This window comes from Psammomys obesus, unplaced genomic scaffold (genome assembly GCF_907164565.1).
Source record: "Psammomys obesus unplaced genomic scaffold, mPsaObe1.curated_primary_1811, whole genome shotgun sequence".
Lineage (NCBI taxonomy): Eukaryota > Metazoa > Chordata > Mammalia > Rodentia > Muridae > Psammomys > Psammomys obesus.
This window is the reverse complement of record NW_026596463.1, coordinates 26,818-48,617: the sequence shown is the minus strand read 5'-3', so window position 1 is coordinate 48,617 and position 21,800 is coordinate 26,818. Positions and strand designations below refer to the sequence as shown.

General features: G+C 42.0%; 1 protein-coding gene across 1 annotated transcript; it reads left to right on the top strand.

Moving 5' to 3' along the window:
- Nucleotides 1-718: 718 nt before the first annotated feature.
- Nucleotides 719-20,422, top strand: LOC129669995 (betaine--homocysteine S-methyltransferase 1). The gene is made up of 8 exons (XM_055598364.1): nucleotides 719-825; nucleotides 5,164-5,296; nucleotides 9,006-9,124; nucleotides 10,724-10,915; nucleotides 12,179-12,326; nucleotides 15,942-16,124; nucleotides 16,961-17,189; nucleotides 19,668-20,422. The coding sequence occupies exons 1-8, from the start codon at nucleotides 793-795 to the stop codon at nucleotides 19,852-19,854; spliced, it is 1,224 nt and encodes a 407-aa protein (XP_055454339.1). The 5' UTR covers nucleotides 719-792; the 3' UTR covers nucleotides 19,855-20,422.
- The last annotated feature ends 1,378 nt before the right edge of the window (nucleotides 20,423-21,800 follow it).

The window sequence follows — 21,800 nt, the reverse complement described above, 5'->3', positions numbered from 1 at the left end:
ATATTTAGGGAAATATCATAAATCACAACGAACAGGTTAAAAACTGTCACCTTTCTGCCATCAACAGACAGCTACACTTCACTGCACATGAGGCTGTTTCTGTCCCCTCAGGTTAGCTTCGCCTTTGCTTTTCATGTGGAATGTTAAGGTCTCCAGTCTGTGCTGTTTTCCGTGCACATGTTAGATGGTTCAGGTATTCCTGTTAGAAGCCACTGGTACTAGAAACTGCAAAGCCTGTTTGTCCGTAAGGTCACTGGGAACGAACCTGCTAACTGAGGATTGGCATCAAATGCTTCTGCAAGTGCCAAGTTTGTGTTACTTTCGCCAGGTCATGCAGATCAACTTTGCATGAAGTTTTTACAGGGCATCACATCCTCGTGCAATGATCTTGAATCTTCACCTTTGTCATATATGAGTGGAATTATTAGGGGCCTTCTCTGGCAGCATAATTGGGTCATGGCTACCTGACCCCAGATCAAGGTTGGAGGTCAAAAGGGCAGCGTGCAAATGAGTAAGCAGCGACCTCAGTATTTTTTCCTTCTTATCTTACTTCTAGGTGTTTCCACCCATCTGGGAGACCAATCTCGACATCTCCTCGGGCAGGCAGCTTTCCAGCCTGATTCAAAGGCTGGTGGGCGTGTTCCCTGACTGAGGCCAAGTGTTGGACCTGGTCAAGGCTGGGGAAACCTAGCTGCTGTATAAAGAGTCCCGGTGGCAGCCCAGCAGCACAGACTTTGTGGGAACAGCTCCCTTCCTGTCCTCAGCTGTGTTCAGCGCCAGTACACCAGAAGGATGGCACCAGTTGCCGGCAAGAAGGCCAAGAAGGTAAGTCCGCAGGGAGTCCCAGGGAGCTCTCAGTAACACCACCAGCTAGGTAGAGAGCGCATGGGGGTGCTTGGAGCCTGTCTGTGGCGCTAATTGGAAGCTTTAGGTCAGAATGGTCACCTAGAACTTTAGTCTGACCTGGGGCTTTTCCTACATAGTGCACTCTAGACAGCCTCTGTCCCCCTGCACTCCTGGCTCCACTTTGAACCACGCTGCACTCTGGATCTGTGTGATGATTACCTTCTAGTCCCAAGGCACCCCCACAGCCACTTGGGATGTCAGGGAGCCTCTCCAGCCCCCCAGACTCTCAACACTTCCTGAGTGCAGCAACCTGAAGACCAGGTAAGTCTCCCAGGGAAGCTGCTCACAGACCTAGGGCTGCAATGGGGGAAGTGGCCCTGGCTGGCGGCTTGCAGGGTATGATGCAGGGGAGGCAGGCAGCTGCGGAGCCCATCTGACTGCTTGACGGTTCCTGGCTCGCGCCACCTCCCACCCGACACCCTGGCAGCTGCCATCAGGAGGACAGGACTGTGGGGGAGTAATGGTAGGTGTCATCTGCAGATTGTTTCAGCGACCACAGAAAAATGCCTCACATGAACACCAAAAACAGTTTCAGAAATGAATGCGTGATTGTAAGACACCAAGGAAGGTTCATAGAATCTTAAAAATAATACCTGTGGGTCTCCTGACTGCCTAACAAGAAGAGCATTTCCGCTTCCTAGTGGCACTCTGGACACAGGAGTTCAGTCCAAATCAGATCTTCTTCTGGGTTAGGGACTGTAGGGGAAAGGAAGCTTGGCTTTGATATTAAGCCCAGCCACAGAAGACCCCAGGAGGGGGCTGAGAGACAGAGCCAGGCTGACTATAACCCTCAGTATCCCATGAAAGCAAGGCATGCCTTTCTGGAAAACCACCTGGGTGTGCACAGTTTGCAAATGGGCAGCCGCCAATTCAAAAAGACATCCACTCAAGAAAGAAAAATAATCCTATTAAAATCTGGAAACACCAGAATCATCTAGAGGCAGATGCATCTGGGTGGTGTGAGAAGGATGTGTGATTCAAATAAGTTTTGAATTACTGCCAGTCCATAGGTTTAGTAAATGGTGTCTCTTGCAGACTGCAAAGAAGGTCTCATCACACCACACACACACAGACACACACACACACACACACACACACACACACACACACACACGTCTGGCCCCATTTGTAAAACCATAGATTCTAACCCACTTCCCAAACTCAGTCTTAGAAACTTCACCACTTTAGAGAAGACTGTCCAGCAGGGTCTGATGGCCTGTGGATGAAATCCCAGCACTTAGGAGAGAGGCAAAAGGATCGTAGTTCAAGACCAGCCTAGGCTACACAGTGACACAACAGAAAAAACAGTGACACTGGGGGACAGACAGCAGAGTGTTCTTTACAGAATTATCAAGAAATGAGTCCCATAAGGGTGCTTCCTCAATGTTCTTATTTTCACGAAAATATTAAAACAAGGGCAATAATGTTTACATATTTGCTTTTAAAAGATATTACAAGGACACCTTTTCATTGCAAAAACCAAGGTTGTTAAACAAAAAGAACAGAACCTGCAACATTTTGATATACATTCTGCGAGTTGTCTAAGCAGATACATGTTTTAAAAGAACAAGCTGATGTTACATATACTCCTTTATAATAATTTTTTACAAAAAAAAATACCCTAAGTGTTTCATAGCACATTACACTGTTTAGCTTAGTAACAAAGAAAAGTATCGTGTCTAGAGAATTAAAAACTGCAGTAGACTCTTAGTGTATGCTGACATAATCATTGAACATGATTTGTATGATAATTAAGTTGCCCCTCCCTCTACTTCCAAAGGTCATATTCCTGACTATGCTATATGTTAAAATGTTGTGGTACTAAAATTTGAAAACACGTTCAGTGAGAGCTTTAACTGCCACAGTGTCAATAGCTATTTCCACCTGAAGTAGGTTATAGCTTATTTATGGAACCACTGTTCATGTAATATATATTTATATTATATATGACAAATATAATAAAATATATGATATTTTGTATTATATATCTATATGATATAAATATAAATCACATATATGTATTTGTTAATTTATATTTATACACTTTTTAATTTAAGATGTAATATTTAGACACATTGTAGTCATGATGAATATTTGGATATCAAGATGACACACAAACAATTCTGTGTCTTTAAAGTTGTTCACAGACTTCTAGGCTTGAAAGTATTTAGGTCCTAAAGGAATGTAAGGCAGTAAGGAACATACATCCCATGTAATTTCCAGTTCTACAATGCAGATGTCAATGCTTTCTCTTTGAGCTCTTCTATCATAATAGTGTTGGGTGGGGCTGCGAAGGAGGAGCGTTAAAATGAAGGAGGCTCTGTGAAGATGTAGAGGACTTTTGGTGCAAAAACCCCTCTGATTCCTCACACTGTTTATGTAGCTCATGTTCTCTTCAAGTTTCTAAAGATCTACTGGTGTGGCTGGTAAAGAGAATATAGCAGGTGTTCATATTCCTACATATCCCTCAGAATTACTTTTTTTCAGACCTGTCTCACTCTCCCTCACCTCTATTTGGAATCTAATCTACAAACCATTTAAGGATGAGGGCGTCATAAGGACCTTGGATAAATTTTTCAGATATTTTGGGCTCTAATTTCCTATTTCTAAAATCAGGGAGAGAGATAATTTGAAGAGAGGGTATGTTTAATTTAAAGTTTATGATTCTTATAGTCTGAAAAAAAACAGTTACACTAGTAAATTACTCTTGAATCTATAAAACTGCTTCCAATTCACAATTCAAAATTCATCTCTCATACCTGAGCACAGCAGCAACCTTCCGCAGAACTGAAATGGAGTAGCTATGGAGAGAGGACGGGAAATCATCTCATGAAAGCTATACCTGTCTCTGTCTCTCCTGTTCTTGACGTGGAGTAGAGGATGTACATATGGACAAACTCATGGGTGCATAACAGCTCTGCCATTGCAGAAAATGCCAAAAATGGAAGCCCATAAGTGACTTGGCTTCCCCTGTTCTATCTGTACCAAGTGTCTTGTGACTTTTCAGCCTTCAAAATACTATACAGCATACCCCAACCTCTTGAACAGTGTTAATCCTCTCTCTAGGTTATGGATAGAGTAAGAATACTGGCTATTGTCCTTTAAGAACATGCACCCTTGATGATCTCAGTAGCAGAGTGCTTGCCTAGCATGCACAAGATCCTGGGTTAAATTTTCAGCACTACTAAAAAAGAAATGGATGGGCTTCATCAGAGTGGTTATAGTCTACAATCTATTATTTATTTTATAAAGAAAAAGAAAAAAGAATTTAAAGGTCCCATCCCCCTCCCCAAATCATAACCGATTAAGGGAAATCCTAATTGCATTAATTTGCTCATTATTCACTTGTATATGTGAACTGAATTATTATATTATACTATATAATATATAATTATATATTATTATATTATATATAGTATATTATAAATTTTAAAATATATACAAATGTGAAAAATGTGTGCCTTTTTTTATCCTGCTTGAGATAGAATCTCAGGCATACTGGGCAAGTGCTCTACCACTGTGCTCTGCCACCCAAACACTCTATCATATGTACTGAAAGACACCTAGGCTCTTCACATACTCTCAAACCTAGCACCTACACATGAATATACCAATTTTCAATAGCTGAGCACTCTACCATAAATTAAAGTATAAAATAGATATGTATTTTTCTGATGTTGATGCAAAAACACAACTCTCACCTCAAAGGGATGAGGTAGTTTATTCAGCAGTTATTCTGAGTGATTATGGCTCAGGAACCAAATTCTAATCACTCCAATTTCTATGATCCTATGTTATAACAGTTTGATGAAGTTTCATAGTAACAGAACAAAGACAAGGCATTCTTTAAATACATTGGTGGAAACCTTAGGTAGTCCAGTTACCAAAGCAGAGAAGCTCTGCCATTGGCCTCAGATACTATCTGACAGCATTCATAGCCCTTTGGTTGGTTGGAAACTAGGGGTCTGTTGGAACAATCCTGAGGACTTACCTACTTCACAAAGATGTTAGGTCATGTACTGAGGAAGACTATAAGAGGGTCAGACACACTCCAAGATAATGTGGTTCTGGCCTTTCAACATTTCAACCTCCCTGAAGCTCTAATCAGCCAACTATCCTTGCAGAAGGTGGAAACTTTCATTCACTCTAAGAGTGCTAAAGAAACTATACTTCTCAAGAATATATTCACAAAAATCACTAAAAATAGAATTCATCTTTAAAACTGGACTCCTTTCTCCCCTTTGTCTGTAAATTCAGGGGATCCTAGAACGTTTAAATGCTGGAGAAGTCGTGATTGGAGATGGAGGATTTGTTTTTGCTCTGGAGAAGAGGGGCTATGTAAAGGCTGGACCTTGGACTCCTGAAGCTGCTGTGGAGCACCCTGAGGCAGGTTGGTGAACGTTCTATCTTAAACTACAATGATGTGCGCTATATTGGAACAGCAAGAGCAAACCATGTGGTGGGTACCTGCTAGCAACGCTTTCTATATGTGTCATTGACCCTGGGCATTGTCGACTACCCACATAGAGTCATGGGCTGCAAAGCAAAGGGGCTCCCTGCTGCTTCAGCAACCTGACCTGGCTCTTACCCTTCACTTTAGATGTCTACAATTTGCATTATCATCTTTTCCTCTGCTATTCTCCCTCCTTCACCAATCTATGTGCCTTCAGCGTTGAGACAGACAATCCACTCAGCAGTTTGGTAGTGCCTAAATCTCCTCCCCAGTGAACTTTTCCTTTGCTGTACCTCAGCCCCTCACCCTAGAATTTGCCAGTACCAAGAGATAACCACCTCTGATGTACTGAGAGCAATCCCTTTTTGATTATTTCCTCCTGACTTTCTGTTCTTTCTCTGTAATTCTCCCTCTCCTCCATCTCATCAAGACCCATCCTTTGTTCTAACCAGCTTAGACTTTGATTATTCTCCATGTGTCTTTTCTGCTCTTATACACTTTAGGGTCCATGATATGACATCCTATCTCTCTGTTGTATATTTGACAACTAGTTCAGTTCACAATACTGTAGCCCAGGCCTATTTGCAGTCAAGTACCTACCTGTTCTATACCCATCAAGAGTGCCTTTACCTTTTTTAATCAAACAATAGTGACAAGGAAGAAATAATTACTGTCTTCCAGGGCAGATTCTTTGCAGATTCTCAAGAAAGAGGGAAACATTAATTTTTAAAAGGGAGAAACTGAGAAATGTTCTTGTTGATAAAGTGCTTGCTCCTCAAGCCTGAGGACCTGAATTCCAGCACCTCCACCCAAAACATACAACCCACATAAAAAAGCTGGATGCCTGTAATCTAAACACCTGGAAGGCAGAGATGAGAGAATCCATGGGGTTTGCTGGCAAGCTTGTCTAGCCCAATCAGTGAGCTTCAGGTTCACTGAAAGACCCTGTCTCAAAAAATAAGGTAGAAGGCAATTGAGAAACACATCCAACATTAACCTCTGAAACATACACACACGCATGCACACACATAGTAGAGAAATGGACTACTTCTTTGACCCAGAGCATTCTGGGAGGGATCTGGGTTCTCAGAGTTCTTGAATGAATGTACTCATGTTTCACCTCTGTCTTGAGGGCCCATTTCGCTTTAATCAGTGCTCTGACTGTAGCATAGCAGGCCTGTCTGGTTGATATCCAGGCACTTGGGAGCTCCACTTTGTCTGGGTCCAGATTCTCAGCTCTTTCTGCTCTCTAGATGCAGAAGGTTCTCTACCTTCTACATTCTGCCTTAAATTGGGATAATTTACCATTAGTCTTTCATCAGCTTCCTCTAGTCTGTTGACGGTACCCAACAGTAGCTAGAACCACTTTTCATTTGAGAAACTGTCCCTGTTAATGCCCTACCTTTCAAGGGCAGCCACCACAGTTTACCATAGGTGAATATTTCAACTGTGTCACCCTGAGAGCCTGTCAGGGGCTAACGGTGAGGGAGGGCAAGGCACTCATTCCTGATAGGTGGGAATGCTCGTTATTGGCATGAACAAACTCCTGGAAATCATTATGTGGGAGCTGGAGCTCCTTCTGGCCAGCATCTCACCACTGCAAAGAAAAAATAAGTGCTCATTTTCTGTGTGGGTCAGCCATGTTTTTTTATTATATTATTATTATTAATTCTATTACTTTGAGCTGGGTTTGGTGAGTTAAGCATGTACTCTGGTTTACTCTTCTGAGAGGTGCATGCTTTTCAAGAATAAATGGAAACTCCATGACACTGAATCATCCTTTTTGAGAGATACTGAAATCTCATATGGTATCTGACTGTGCCAACAAACCTCTCAGGTTCTGTCAGTCTCAGTTGACTGCAGTGTGAGTCAGAAAAGACAGACCCATAACAAATCGTTCCTGGGATAACTCTTACAGGATGGTGGAGGTGTTTTGCCTTTGGGGGAGGGTTAAAAAAATACTTAAAACAATGATGCTGAGGGCTGGGGATGTAGCTAAGTATTTGAATACATGAGGGTCTGGGTTCAATCCTTAGCACTGTGAAAAAAAAAAGAAAAAGATACTCATGCTCTGAATGGAAGGGGTGATCAGCTGCATGCATATTTTATGCAAATAAAACCATGTATCTATGGGTGATTTTTTCTTTTAAGTTTGCCTGAGCAGTAGCTAAAAATAACAGAGGTAATGAAGAGTTTTCATGCACTCAGGACTAGACCTGAAACATTTTATAAGTGAAGCAAGACTTGAATTTTCAGATCAGGAGGCAGAAAGAGAAAGGAAAGGCTTTGTTTTGGACCCACGATCCCATGCAAATCATGTGGGAATTCAAATGTGGGCTGTGGTTTCCAGAAATGTGAGGGTTTCAGAAAGTTACTACTCTAGTGGATGCTATGCAACACTCCTGCTGAGCCCTAAGGCATCCCTCTTAACCAACTGCGTTGTTAACCCCTCTCCCTGTACTGAGGATTGAACTCAGGCCCGCACACATGCTAGACTTGTGTTTTATTTAGCACTGAGTTACCTCATTAGCCCAAGATTAGGCTTTATTTATTTATTTGTTTGTTTGTTTATTTATTTACTTGCTATTTATTTATTTTTGAGATGGAGCCTCACTGAGTTTCCTATGCTGGCCTGAAACTCACAATTCCTTATGCTTAGCCTCCATTGCTGGGATTACAGAACCCATCACATCCAAACCTCATTACTTTTTTTTTAAATCATCAATATATATGACTACTGACACTAATACTTTCATATTAGCTCAGACTATATGTTGCTACAAGTGATATTTCTGCCAATGTAACATTCCACAGAAGAAATATCTTTGACGTTGTAGAACAGCTGTTCTCAACCTGTGGGTCATAACAGTACAAATTGCAGTTATGAAATAGCAACAAAAACAATTTTATGGTTGGGGTCACCACAACATGAGGGAGTAAAGAACCACTGTTGTAGAATGTGCTTTGAAGTTTCAAAAATTTGGATTTCTCAGCTGGATGTGGTGGTGTTTGGGAAGCAGAGGCAGGTAGAACTCTGTGAGTTCTAGGCCAGCCAGGACTACAAAGTAAGATCCTGGAGATGGGTGCATGGGGAACAAATTGATTCAAAGTAAAGAAATATCCCCATTTATTTTGAATTATTTCCCCCTAGGAAAATACATGAAAACAGAGACTTTCTAAATCCCTGTTCCCACCTGTGTCCCCTGCTACTTCTCCAACACCTCTTTAGTGTTCCATGTGGACTTCTTTTCCCATGGTAGACAGCCTTTCCCACAGAGCCTATCCACACAGTGCTTTGGGCGGGTATCCTTTCGTGAATCATGAGATTTCTCAAGGACAAGACAACAGATTGTCTCCCCTTGTGTTTGCACCTTCCACAAAGAGTCAAAGAATGAAGAACAGTTAACAATGAGCAAACAAGCCAATACCACGGGGGTGGGGGTGGGGCAAATCCACCCAGCTATCTAGTCATGATAGCTCTGACGGAGGTTCTAGGAAACCTAAAGTTGCCCCTCCTTAAACCCAGATGTACGAGTGTCAAGCAGCTGAAACAGTTATTTTGATGTTTGGTTACCTGAGAGCCTCTTGAGAACATTGCAGGCTGGTGAATGGGTGAAATCATAGCTTTGCTTTTTTACTCTCCCAGTTCGCCAGCTTCACCGGGAGTTCCTGAGAGCTGGCTCAAACGTCATGCAGACCTTCACTTTCTATGCCAGTGAAGACAAACTGGAGAATAGAGGAAACTACGTGGCAGCGAAGATATCTGTGAGTACCACCGTCTAAGGCCACCACCTGTGACTGGTATTACAGACACTCCACTATCCAAGTTCCCACAGAGGAAAGCCATAGGGAGTGTGGCTTACACTCTCAGGCTTGATCTGCGTGCTTCAGGATTCATAGGAAGGCATTGGTGAAGCAGATTAAAGACTCAACAATAAGTCCTGCCTGCTCTTAAGCAAAGTGGGGTCTTTACAAGCCCATTCATCTCCCTACTGTTGTTTTGAGACAGGCTCTTACTATGCAGCCTGGCTGACATGGAACTCTCTGAGCTTTTCCTGCCTCTGCCTCTCCCCAAGTGCTGAGATCAAGGACATGCAGAGTACAGGGGGCAACAAGCCAAGTAATTCAGCTGCTGTCACTTCTGTCATTGCCAAATCACTTGCCCATTAAGGCTGAGATTTTTGTCATATCTAAAATGAATTAGGGGTTCTAAATGACCTGTGGTGCTGGGTTTGATTTTTGTATTTGGGGATTTTGGATGGTAGTGGGCTTGTTTTGCTTTGTTTGCTTTAAAAGACAAGGTAGGATCTTGTGGTTGCTGTCTGCAGTATGAAGGGTAGAACCCAGTACATGTTAGGCAAAAACCCTGCCAACAAGTTACACCCCAAACCAGGCAGGCTCATGAGCCCCAGTAGTCCTCCTAGATACTTGAGAGGCTGCAGTAAGAGGATCCATGAACCCAAAAGTTGAAGGCAACATCATCATGTTGTTTCTCAGCACAGAAACAAGCTGCCCCATATGGTACAAGTCTGTGATCCTAGCACTTGGGAGATGAAGGCAGTTGAATCCAGAGTTCAGCCTGGGCTAATTGAAACCCTATTTAAAAGACAAAGTACAAAAACAAAACAAAACAAAACAAAACAAAACAAAACAAAAACAAAAAACAAACAAAAAACCTAAAAGGCCAACTCAATCTTAAATGTCTAAATGATTAGAGTGTGCCTTACTAGGCATGCATTTATCATAGGAGAAATACATAGCAGTCATGAATTTGGTCATCATTCTAATTGAATTTTAGTCTCATTAGTCATAAAAGTTAGTGTCCATTGTCACCACCACAGTTATTTGCTAAGTATTTATCTAAGTTCAGGTTAGGTATTAGAAAATTCCAGATTAGTCCTTTTCCTCTATAGACTGTTATCCTCTCACAGATTTTTGATGACATGCTATAGCCTAGCTATTACCAAGGCACTTGTTGTTTTTATAATATTAGTGCAGTTTTACAAACTGCTAAACTTTTTTAAGTATTTTTAAAACTAATTTATTTAATTTTTATTTTATGTGTATTAGTGTGAAGGTGTCAGATCCCTTGGAATTGCTGTTACAGACAGTTGTGAGTTGCCATGTGGGTGCTAGGAATTGAACCCGGGTCCTGTGGAAGAGCAGAGAGCACTCTTAACCACTGAGCCATCTCTCCAGCCCCCAAACTGATAAACTTGATAAACCATTGATCTACTTAACTATTGTTTCTAGGATAAAAACAATGATTTTAAAAATAAAATTGAGGGTCTGGCATGTAACTCATAATTTCACTTTTCAATTTCACATGTGAATTTAGATGTGCCCTCCACTTACCCACTTTAGGGGCAGAAGGTCAATGAAGCAGCTTGTGACATCGCACGGCAAGTGGCTGATGAAGGAGATGCTTTGGTTGCAGGAGGTGTGAGCCAGACACCTTCATACCTCAGTTGCAAGAGTGAAATGGATGTTAAAAAGATATTTCACCAACAGCTAGAGATCTTCATGAAGAAGAATGTGGACTTCCTTATTGCAGAGGTGAGCAAGGATGATCTCGACATGGGGTGAGGTTCAAATCTCAAGGAACAATTATATTTAGGTTAGTTTTGAGATCCTTTTTGATTGGTCCTCTTCCCAAGGGTCCAGCCTGTGGGTGAGGGCAGAGGGTCCAGGCTGAGGGTGTGAGAGGCGCAGTCATCACACAGACACCAGTAATCCAGTGAATGCAATCAAGGGAGAATGGATGTAGACTCCTTCATTCCTGGAAGAGAGAACACATTATATAGCTTTGGGTGACCAATCAGGTTCCTTCGCACCTTCTCCAAGCCTGTTCATCTCTGGGCAGACTCTCCAAAGTCAGGTCATGTACTCTCACTGACTACTTCAGTAACCATGTCAGCAGATGCTGCCCCAGGCGGGAGCCCTAATGGCCCTTTGCAGGGATGCCCACATACCCTCCTTTTTGTTTTATTTATGGTGACCTTGGGGAATGGGATCCTTTGCCCCAGCATTGTTGACCTCAAGCCTTGGGGGCTCACCTCAGACGACAGTGCCTGTCTTAGGTTGCCCCAACTCTTGGGGTCTTACCAGTCATTGGCTACCCACCTTTCTGGTGAGTACTCCCGAAGGGTTGCTCTGTCACATAGGACATAGGTGTGGACAGGCAACTATTGGAGGGGAAGAGAGAGGAGTAGTGGGCTGCATGCTCACCCATGAGCAGCTAAGAAACACACAAATGGGGCATTTTGCCAATACTGAGGGGGCCAAGGCCACACTGGGAGCCAGATGTTGGTCCTCCTCCCAAGGGTTTAGCCCCTGGTGAGGACAGGGGCCAGGCCAAGGGTGAGAGAGGCTGAGAGGCACAGCATCACACAGACACTAGGAATTAGGTGAATGCAATTCAAGGACAAGCAGATTCATCCGGGAAGAAAGAGAAGGGTATATAGCTCTGGGTGACCAATCAGGTTTCTCCACACTGTCTCAAGCCTGCTATTGGTTATTCATCTCTGGGCAAACTCTCAAGCATCAGGTCACTCTCAGCAGAAACTGACCCAGCCGTGAGCCCTAATGGCCCTTTGCTGGGAATGCTCGCACTTTTTCATCTAAGACTTCTGCTAACTTTGACACGTTTTCAAATTTTTTGTCTTCTGTTCACACTAAGAAACTGTCACACCATTCTATTCAGGGTCAAAAATTCTCAGAAACTGAGTTCTTACTAGACAGTTCAAGTCATAGTAGATTGGTGTTCTTATCATTTTGTGGAAAACGTAATTAAAAGTGTTCTGCTCTTCACTGATTTAGTATTTTGAACATGTTGAAGAAGCTGTGTGGGCAGTGGAAGCCTTAAAAGCGTCTGGTAAACCTGTAGCAGCTACCATGTGCATTGGTCCCGAAGGAGATCTGCATGGCGTGTCTCCTGGAGAGTGTGCGGTGCGTCTGGTGAAAGCAGGTAATGATAGATTTCCATCAGTTTGCCATTAGTGAAGTTTTTGTTTGTTTGTTTTTTTGTTTTTGTTTTTTAAGACAGAGTTTCTCTGTGCAGCTCTGGCTGTCCTGGAACTTGTCCTGTTGACCAAGCTGGCCTTGAACTCACAGAGATCCACCTCCCTTTAATCTACTGGGATCAAAGGCATGCACCACCACAGCCCCACTAGTGAAACTTTTAAAATAACATAGAGTAAATGAACACTGTTTCAATAATCAATACATACTCTGGTATATGCCAAGAAAATATACATAGAAAACCCACAAATTTACTTTGTAAACATGTGAAGAGATTTACATGTTCATGTGTGTGAATGGGAGGGGTATGTGTGGTATGTGTGTGCACACATGAAGGTCTGAGGTAAATGTTGGATGGCTTCCTCTATTGCTATTCCTTTTCCTTGTTTCCTTCCTTCTTTCCTTCTTTCTTTCCTTCCTTCCTTCCTTCCTTCCTTCCTTCCTTCCTTCCCTCCCTCCTTCCTTCCTTCCTTCCTTTCTTTTCAAGACAGGGTTTCTCTGTGGAGCCTTGGCTGTCCTGGACTCTCTATGTAGACCAGGCTGGCCTTGAACTCAACAGCATCCACCTGCCTCTGACTCCCTGAGTTTTGGGATTACATGCATGAGCCACCATGCCAGGTTCCCCTTATTTCTGACGACAGGGTCTTTCACTGAACCTAGGGCTGATTAGCTGGATTGTCTTGGCCATGGAGCTCCTAGAATCCACTTGTCTGTCTTGACACAGTACTAGGGCTACAGGTGTGTGCTGGGGATCCGAACTTAGGATCCACTGAGCCGTCTCCCCAACCCATGAATTTATGTTTTCTAAGGAACAGTAAAATTTCATTCTTGAATCTCCAAGCCACGTATGCAAGGCAGCCTTTTGAAAGGGGTAGCTCGACATACGCTGCAGGGTTAATGCTTAGAAACAAGAAGAATGTTTGGGCAACTCAAAAGAAATGTTAGGAGAAGTTGTGTTTTATTTAAATATGTCTCACGTTGAGGATCTTTAAACAATACAAAGTTAGTTGTTTCTTTGACAGTTTTTCCTTTCTTATAGTGGCTAACTTGCTTTGCTTCATGTATAATAAATCCAAGGAAACTTTGATATGAAATACTGACCACCTACTATATCTTTTTATGCAACTTCTGTTCCTTACATTGGGTTTTATTTCAATTAGGGGAAACTCACAGACTGTTTTCTAAACTGTCGCATTTTAAATCCAAGTTATAACTCAGTGTCTGAGGACAAGAGTGCACACTCTGTGAACTAGAGACACATTGGTGATTTGTTTAATTTATGCTTCTTATCCACCTCCTAATTTTTCATAAAAATCTTTTTCACACTTGTTAGTAATAGTAAGAAATATTTATATTCAGGAAGAAAGTTTTATAATCCTGATTTTTATGGGAACTATAAAAATGAGGAGAGGGTAAGTTATCTGTCTTCAAGATCAGAGGGGGCTCCATCATTTGCATTAGTAATTAGCAAGCCTGCTCTGCCTGAAGGGAGCCCTTTCCCATCATTCTGCTGGCCTTTTTTGTGTACCAATTATATACTTCATTGGCAGCCTCACTTATCTCTTTATCTGTTTAAAGTCACCCTCACTAGATTAACACCCACGAAGGTAAAGGTGAGGTCTATTTGGCTCAGCCCTGAACACTGTGTGGCTAGAACAGTGCCTAGCACATAACAGATCCTTAACAACCTCAGTCTACCTTCTAACGTTTAGCTCAAATTCTACCTCCCTGCATCCGATATGGGCATTCCTGCCCTTAAAGCACATCTTTTTTTATAGTTACCCATTTATTTGGAATATCATCAGTTGGCATTTTTCCACCTGTAAAATGTTTATAGGTGAGATGTATTTAGATGATGCCATGCTAAACCTACTTGTGCTTGTATCTCCACTGTAGACTTAGCAGAATCTTTGACACAGTCTTATCTTGTGATATCCAAGAGGGAAATGTGATGAATACCCATTATCTAGCTTAATTCATCTTAAAACTTTATGTTCATGGGCCAAATCTTGGGAAGTTCTGAGCTAAAATATAAAGTCTGAGATGTCAGAAACTATTTCCTCTTACGAGGAACTTTACATCAGGTAAGTATCTAATAAATAGCCAATATAGAATTAATTGCTCAGTGTAATAAAATTAAGCAAAGAAAGAGAAGCTATAGTTGCACTACATTTGAAACTAAAGTGAAAATGTCAAGATCCAGATGAGAATGGGTGTGGTGTGTATACTTGTACCCCAATCCTGGGGGGTAGGGCTTGCTGAAGCGGGAGGATTGCTTAAGAGTTTTAGACCAGCCTGGGCTACAGGGTGAGACTTTGTCCAACAAAAACTCCAAGTGAAGATCTTAGATAAACAGAGATAGGATCTTGCTCACAGATTCTGAAGCCTATCAGTTAGGTTAGGCAGGATGGCCAGCCAGCATACCCAGTACCCAGTACTGTACTCACAGGCTTGTGTGGTGATGCCAGCAGTTTGGTGGCACCGGGGATTTGAACTCAGATCTTTTCTTAATCTTCCTCCTCCTCCTTCTTCTTCCTCTTCCTCTCCTCCTCCTCCTCCTCCTCCTCCTCCTCCTCCTCCTCCTCCTCCTTCTTCCACAGCAAGTGCTTGTACTCACTGAGCCATCTCCCCCAACCCTTTACTGAAAGTTCTTAAGTTCGAAAAGAAGAAAGAGAAGTTCCATTTGGGAATCCCTCTCATTTTGAGAGGGTGGAACTGTTTACAGAATTTCTAGAACTGTACCTAACCATGGTTGATCATCTTGCGTATAGACACAGCAATGACTGTAAAAGTCTTTTAAAAACGAGACATCTAAAACATATTTTGTCTTAGTCGCCCAAATATCACTACAACAAATTTACGAAGTACAGGTTAAGGGGATAGCTTTGTGAAGCTTCCTGTCTGGCTGACATGCAAATGAACACTTTGCCTGTATGATAGGTGTTAAAGAGATTAGTCACCTCAAGTTAAAGGAGTTTTTTTTAAAATATTTAATGTATTTTAATAGGCGTTTTTAAGATTTTTTTTAAACCACTAATCCTAGATACAATTTTTTCTTCAAAACAGATTAAAAAACAAAACATACACACATACAAATCAACCTTTTTCCCTCAATGACTTTCTGCCACTGTGCCTAAGAAGCCTTTGTGAACTTATTAAACACGTGCTCATAGGGGACATTTATTCTGGTCTCAGAGGAGCAGCATAATAGTAACCATGGGTGCAATCCAGTGGCTGGGAGCGTTGAAAAATTACTGTGCTTGCCACGTAATGACAAACACTAAAAAATTGACTGTCAAAATTTAAAGGAAAGCAAAGCCTCTAATAATGCTTAAAAAAAAGAGAGAGAGAGATGGAAAAACCAAAGTGTTTAAGTGACACTTCAATTATACCTGACTCCTCCAATTACTTTTCTCAGAAAACACTTCCTGGCTGCTCACAATCGTTCTTCCTCACAGGTGACAGAGGTTTGTGTGAGGACCAAATGCTGGGTACAAGCTTCCCATGAAGACAGGAGCATGGAAGCTGCCAGGATCTGCTAACATGTTCCCCTTGCTTCCAGGTGCCTCCATTGTCGGGGTGAACTGCCACTTCGACCCCACCACCAGCTTACAAGCTGTGAAGCTCATGAAGGAGGGTTTGGAGGCTGCTGGGTTGAAAGCTTACCTGATGTGCCAGCCCTTGGCCTACCACACCCCTGACTGTGGCAAACAGGGATTTATTGATCTCCCAGAATTCCCCTTTGGTAAGACAGGCCTTTTAAATTGTCTCAATATCTTTGCTTGAGAAATTCCAAATGAATTTCAGAGAGCTTTTGTCATGGGAGAGAAATAGCTGCACATGTCATCTCTTGTCCCTTAGTTTCTGTCCCTGCAGCCAAAATTCCCTTCATATTGGGCAGGACATAATGGAAGGACAAATTTGTCCTTCATATTGGAAGGACAAATGGGTCTGATAAGGGAAACAACAATACCCATGAATTTAAGTGTGAAATCAGAGTGCCTTAGATTTGATGAGAGGGCCATTGTCTGGCTATCTCTGTAGAGCACTAGCCCTGGTTTAGCTCTGTTGCTGAACTGTGACCTTAGGAAACACCCTTTCATCCCCATTTCTAATTTTTATCACAAAAGTAGGATTCAATGAATTACTTCCAAAGTCCTACTCCTCTTACATTTTTACTGTTAATCTTGTGTGTGTGCCTGTTTGTGGGTACGTGCATGCGCGCACACTCGTGCATGTATCTACATGTATTTATGTACATACATGTAGAGGCCAGAGGAGGGCATCAGGTATTCTGCTCTCCCACTTTCCACCTTTTTTAAAGATTAAAGATTTAATTTTAATTGTGCATGTGTGAGTGTGTTATGCATGTGTGTGTGCTTGTGTGTGTGTGTGTGTGTGTGTGTGTGTGTGTGTGTGTAGCTGAAGCTATAGGCTGTTCTTTATGAACCACCCTACATGGTCCCAACCCAGGTCCTCGTACCTGAGCAGCAATTGCTCTTCCTCACTCAGCTGTCTCTCCATCCACTTATTTTTTTTATTTTTATTTTTACAAAAAGAACCTAACATCACTTATTTCAGGGTTGGAACCCCGAGTTGCGACCAGATGGGATATTCAAAAATACGCCAGGGAGGCCTACAACCTGGGGGTCAGGTTCATTGGCGGCTGCTGCGGATTTGAGCCTTACCACATCAGGGCGATTGCAGAGGAGCTGGCCCCAGAAAGGGGATTTTTGCCACCAGCTTCAGAAAAACATGGCAGCTGGGGAAGTGGTTTGGACATGCACACCAAACCCTGGATCAGAGCCAGGTCAGTACCTTTCCATCTGCTTCTTCTATGTCCAAGTGAGGCCACTAAAGGAGCCTTCTCTCCCATCTCCTGTGTGAAGAGGGCGGGCTGACACCCCCACCACAGAGTGTCTCCCTGAGCTGCTTGTAAAGCATATTGCCAGGTGACTTGTGGAGACAGTTTAAGATAAACTGTGCTTGAAATGGCATGTAAATTTTACTCTGTGCTGCACTCAAGCACACTGCAGATGGTGTCCACTAATGCTGTATCACTTGAGTTTTGTAGAGTTGAAGGTGGGCCTTTCTTCTCTCTTCCTTCCTCCTTCCCCTGCCTTCCTCTCTTCCCCCCTCTTCTCTGTTCTCTTCTTTCTTTCTGTGTCTTTCCTCCTTTCCTTTCCTCTTTCTCCCTGTGAGCTTCTTTCCTTTCTCCCTCCCCCTCCTGTGCTGCTCCCAATAAACCTGCATTTATATTATATATATATAATATATATGATAGATAGATAGATAGATAGATAGATAGATAGATAGATAGATATGAAGAGTTGAAGCTGATGTGTAGTGTTGCTTGTGTTGAATCCCAACACTAGGGAAGCAGAGGCAGGTGGGTCTCTGAGTTTGAGACCAGTGATTCATGCCTTAGAGTAGATGAAAGGGCCACCCTCTAGTGTGGAGGTCTACAGAGGGCTAGTTGTAGTTCTACCTCAGAAGCTGAAGTGTGTGACCTTAGGAAACATCCAAAGATTCTACAGAGTGAGTTCCATGACGGCCACAGCTATACAGAGAAATTGTCACACAAAATCAAAACAAAACAAAAACCAAAAAAGAGTTGAATATAACTTAGGTCTGGGGCAATTCAATGGAAGAATGATTTCATGTTATCAAAGTCTTGAATAAGCGCCAACAGCATTAAAAAATAAAAAAATTGAATATAGCTTTGTATTAATACTTTATATTAATGCTAAGTATTTTGTGTCATGATTTTCAGAGCTGGGAATCAGGTGGTATGATGGGCAAGGTCTTTCCACAGAACTCATATTCCAATGGGGAAGCCGAACAAGGAAATAAGTCCACAACCGGCACTGTGCTAGGCATCGACAACATGGTAGAAATAGGAACCTTTGATTTCTGACTTCAAGAGTCTCACAGGGAGGAATGGATAAGAAAATAAGTTTGTAATCCCAGAACTTAGAAGGTGGAAAGGAGAAAATAGGGAGTTCAAGGCCAGCCTCAGCCACACAGTGAGTTTGAGTCCAATATGGTCTACATAGGACACAGACTAACAACAACAAAAAGCAATGAAAGAAGTATAAAGTCATTATACTACACTGTGACACTTTCAAAAAGTGAAGGAAACAACTGTCTCTACTAATTAGGACAACATGTTAGAAAAAGGGCAGTTGAAAACTGGGTCTCAAAGGCTGAATAGGATCCTACAAGGTAAAAAAATAGGATGGGAGCCCCAGTTCCCAAACAGTTAACCTAAAAGACAGAGAAATAAGCAAGGAAGTTCAAATAACACAGTGAATTCAAATACAGAGTGATGCACAGTAGTACAGGCTCTGAGCTAAAGGTCCAGGGTTGAGTAAGGATGCCTATGCAAGCTCTAGCCAGAACTGAACTCTGAAGAATGCCTTACATTGCCAGACAAAAGAGGAGCCCAACAGGAGACACTAAGAAGTGGAAAGAGGGATGGGTATTGAGGAAGTCTGAAGTGGAAACAGAATTTCCTGAAAAGCAGACTCTAGGACGAATAGTATAGCTCCATCAGTGTGCTTGCTGGTATATGACCTCATTGCCAAGATGATGGGGAACCCAAGGCAAGGTTAGATTTTCAAGAGTTTAGCAGATGTAATAGCCAATGTAGATGCCTTCTAGACAGGCTATCAGGACTGATGAGGCCTAAAGCACAGGGAGATGATGGAAATGGAATGAAGAAGGATGGAGGCAGAATCCAGTCATAGGCACCAGCTTGTCTGCGGGCAAGTTTAAATGTAGGTGCAGGGAGAGAGTGATAGAAGAACAGAGGGGTGTATGTGATCAAAGAGTGACATACTGAAACACATTATTTTGCACAATTAATATATTCTAATAAAAGAACTCTGTGTAGGCCCTGGATGTCCTAGGACTAACTCTCTAGACAACGCTGGCCTCAGACTCACAGAGATCTGCCTGCCTGTGCCTCCCGACTCCTAGCATTAAAAGTGTACACTACTACCATCCAGCTAATAAGAGAGTTTAAAATATGACCAGAACACCAGGATGGAAAGGTTGTATATGCTGGATAGAAAATATCCTGATTCTACATTTTAGGCTTTTAATGGCTCTTCTTGGGTTCAAAGAAGACTTAAAGGGTTAAGTGGTGAAGGTGCCTTAATTTGGATTAACAACCGTGTTCATAACCATGTTTTCAGAGACTAAGAAAGGCCCTGAGGTTCTAGTGGGGACCTTGGTGCATGCTTTGCATGTATTGTGGATCTTGATGTGTGGTTTGTTTCCACAGGGCCAGAAAGGAATACTGGCAGAATCTTCGGATAGCTTCTGGCAGGCCATACAACCCCTCAATGTCCAAGCCAGATGCCTGGGGAGTGACCAAAGGGACAGCCGAGCTGATGCAGCAGAAGGAAGCCACTACTGATCAGCAGTTGAGGGAGCTCTTTGAGAAACAAAAGTTCAAATCTGCACAGTAGCCACAGGGCAACCATTTGGGGTGGGCCACAATGTGCACACAGAAAAAAAAGGTACCTAAAACTCAATGCTTGTGTTAATATTAATCTACACCTATGGCTAGCAGTTAGGTAGACAGAATAGAATCACAAATATCATTTTACAGTTATAAAAGTATGTTTTAGATATTTACTTAGAAGCAAAGAAAAGAAAAATCCATAATAAATACTAAACAGATTTTCTAAGTACGTGGCATGTAACAGGCATTACAGAAATCACTGCAGCAAAGCAAAAGTCACTCAGATGTTAATCCCACTTCAGGTAGGAGGATGGGACATAAGCCACCATAAGTGACATGGTAACTACTCAGGGACCATATTATAAATGACACAGCAACCCATTTTATCTGAGGTGCTTCTGGCAGTGATCGCCAAGATCTTTTGAGCATGACCTTTAGAGAGAAACATTGTCAGTAACAGCTCTGTAAAACTTAACATATAGCCACAAAGAAGAAACAAATTATTCATTTTGGAATTTTTGATTGTATCTCTTTCCATTCCATTTCATTAATAAAAACATGTTGATTGAAAATCTTTAAGGCAATTTTTGTGGCCTTGAAATGGTTTTGATTGTTGCTGTGGAACACTGCAGATATGGGGCCCATCCAAGGTAAATACATTCTTATAGAAAACCAGCTATGTGGGACTAGTTATTAAACATCCAAATCACAGAGTTCTCTGTAGGCTTAGATTTTTCAAACACCTACTTTATTTAAGGTTCTTAAATGCATCTACCTCCCTTCCAACCTCTTGACCTTATGTAGGAATTTAGTAGGAAAAGGGACTTTACACTTCTTTTATCTACTTCCTGCTTATAAGGATCTATGGGTTCTTTGAGGATTACCAGACTCAGTCAGGATACCAGCAGTCTAGTCAAACAGCAAAGCAGCAGCAGCAGCAACACAAGTCAGCATCAGCAGAATGATTCAGAAGAGGCGGCTAGACTCCGCTCAAACAGCACAAGTCTGCTGAAGCAGCAAAACTCCACCAAAGAAGCTGGAGAAGTTCTCTGGAGTATTTCTTTCTTGGAAGACGAGCAAAGAATGCGATCTGTTGCAAAAAGTAGCAATGCAAAAAGTATTCTTTCATTGTCTGTGGGCTTCTGTTTATCCCTTCTAAGAGTCCACATGAGGATGTTTTTCAGTTCACAAAAACCATACCCCTTGCATGAGGTAGTTTCCAGTTGACAAATATCATGTGCTTTTTTTCAAAGAGGTTGTTTTCCTCAGGGGCTGTCCTCCACAGAGGGTTGGGGGGAGCATTCCTACATATCACACTTGGGACCAAAACAAAAATATTCACATGACACAACTGAGTTCCCCCCCAAAAACAGGAACTTGCACTTCAGTCCTATTCTGAGACTTCCAGTGTTCTCTCCATTCCCAAACTCATGTTGACCACTAAGACATACAGTCACACTGGGTAGGGAAGTGACAGGAGTAGAAGATTTATTCTCTTTACACTACTCAAACCTGAACTGATTGAAGTGCTTCAGTAAACCAGCTATATGTGGAGCAGTGAGCTTATCAGTTTAGTTAATAAATAATAATAATAATAATAATAATAATAATAATAATAATAAAGATGTGGCCAAGTATAGTGGTTATATTCAGGAGTCTTTAGCATAGTGGTTCTTAACCTGTAGGTTGAGACTCCTTTGGAGATCAAACGATCCTTTCACAAGGGTTGCATGTCAGATATCCTGCATATCAGATATTTACATTACTATTCATACCAGTAGCAAAATTACAATTATGAAGTAGCAATGAAAATACTTTTCATTGATGGTTGGGGGTCACCACAACATGAGAAACATAAAGGGTCACAGCATTAGGAAGGTTGAGAACCACTATTATAGAGGAACAGCATTGATAAGATGAATATTTATTAAGAGGAGTTTTATTATAATG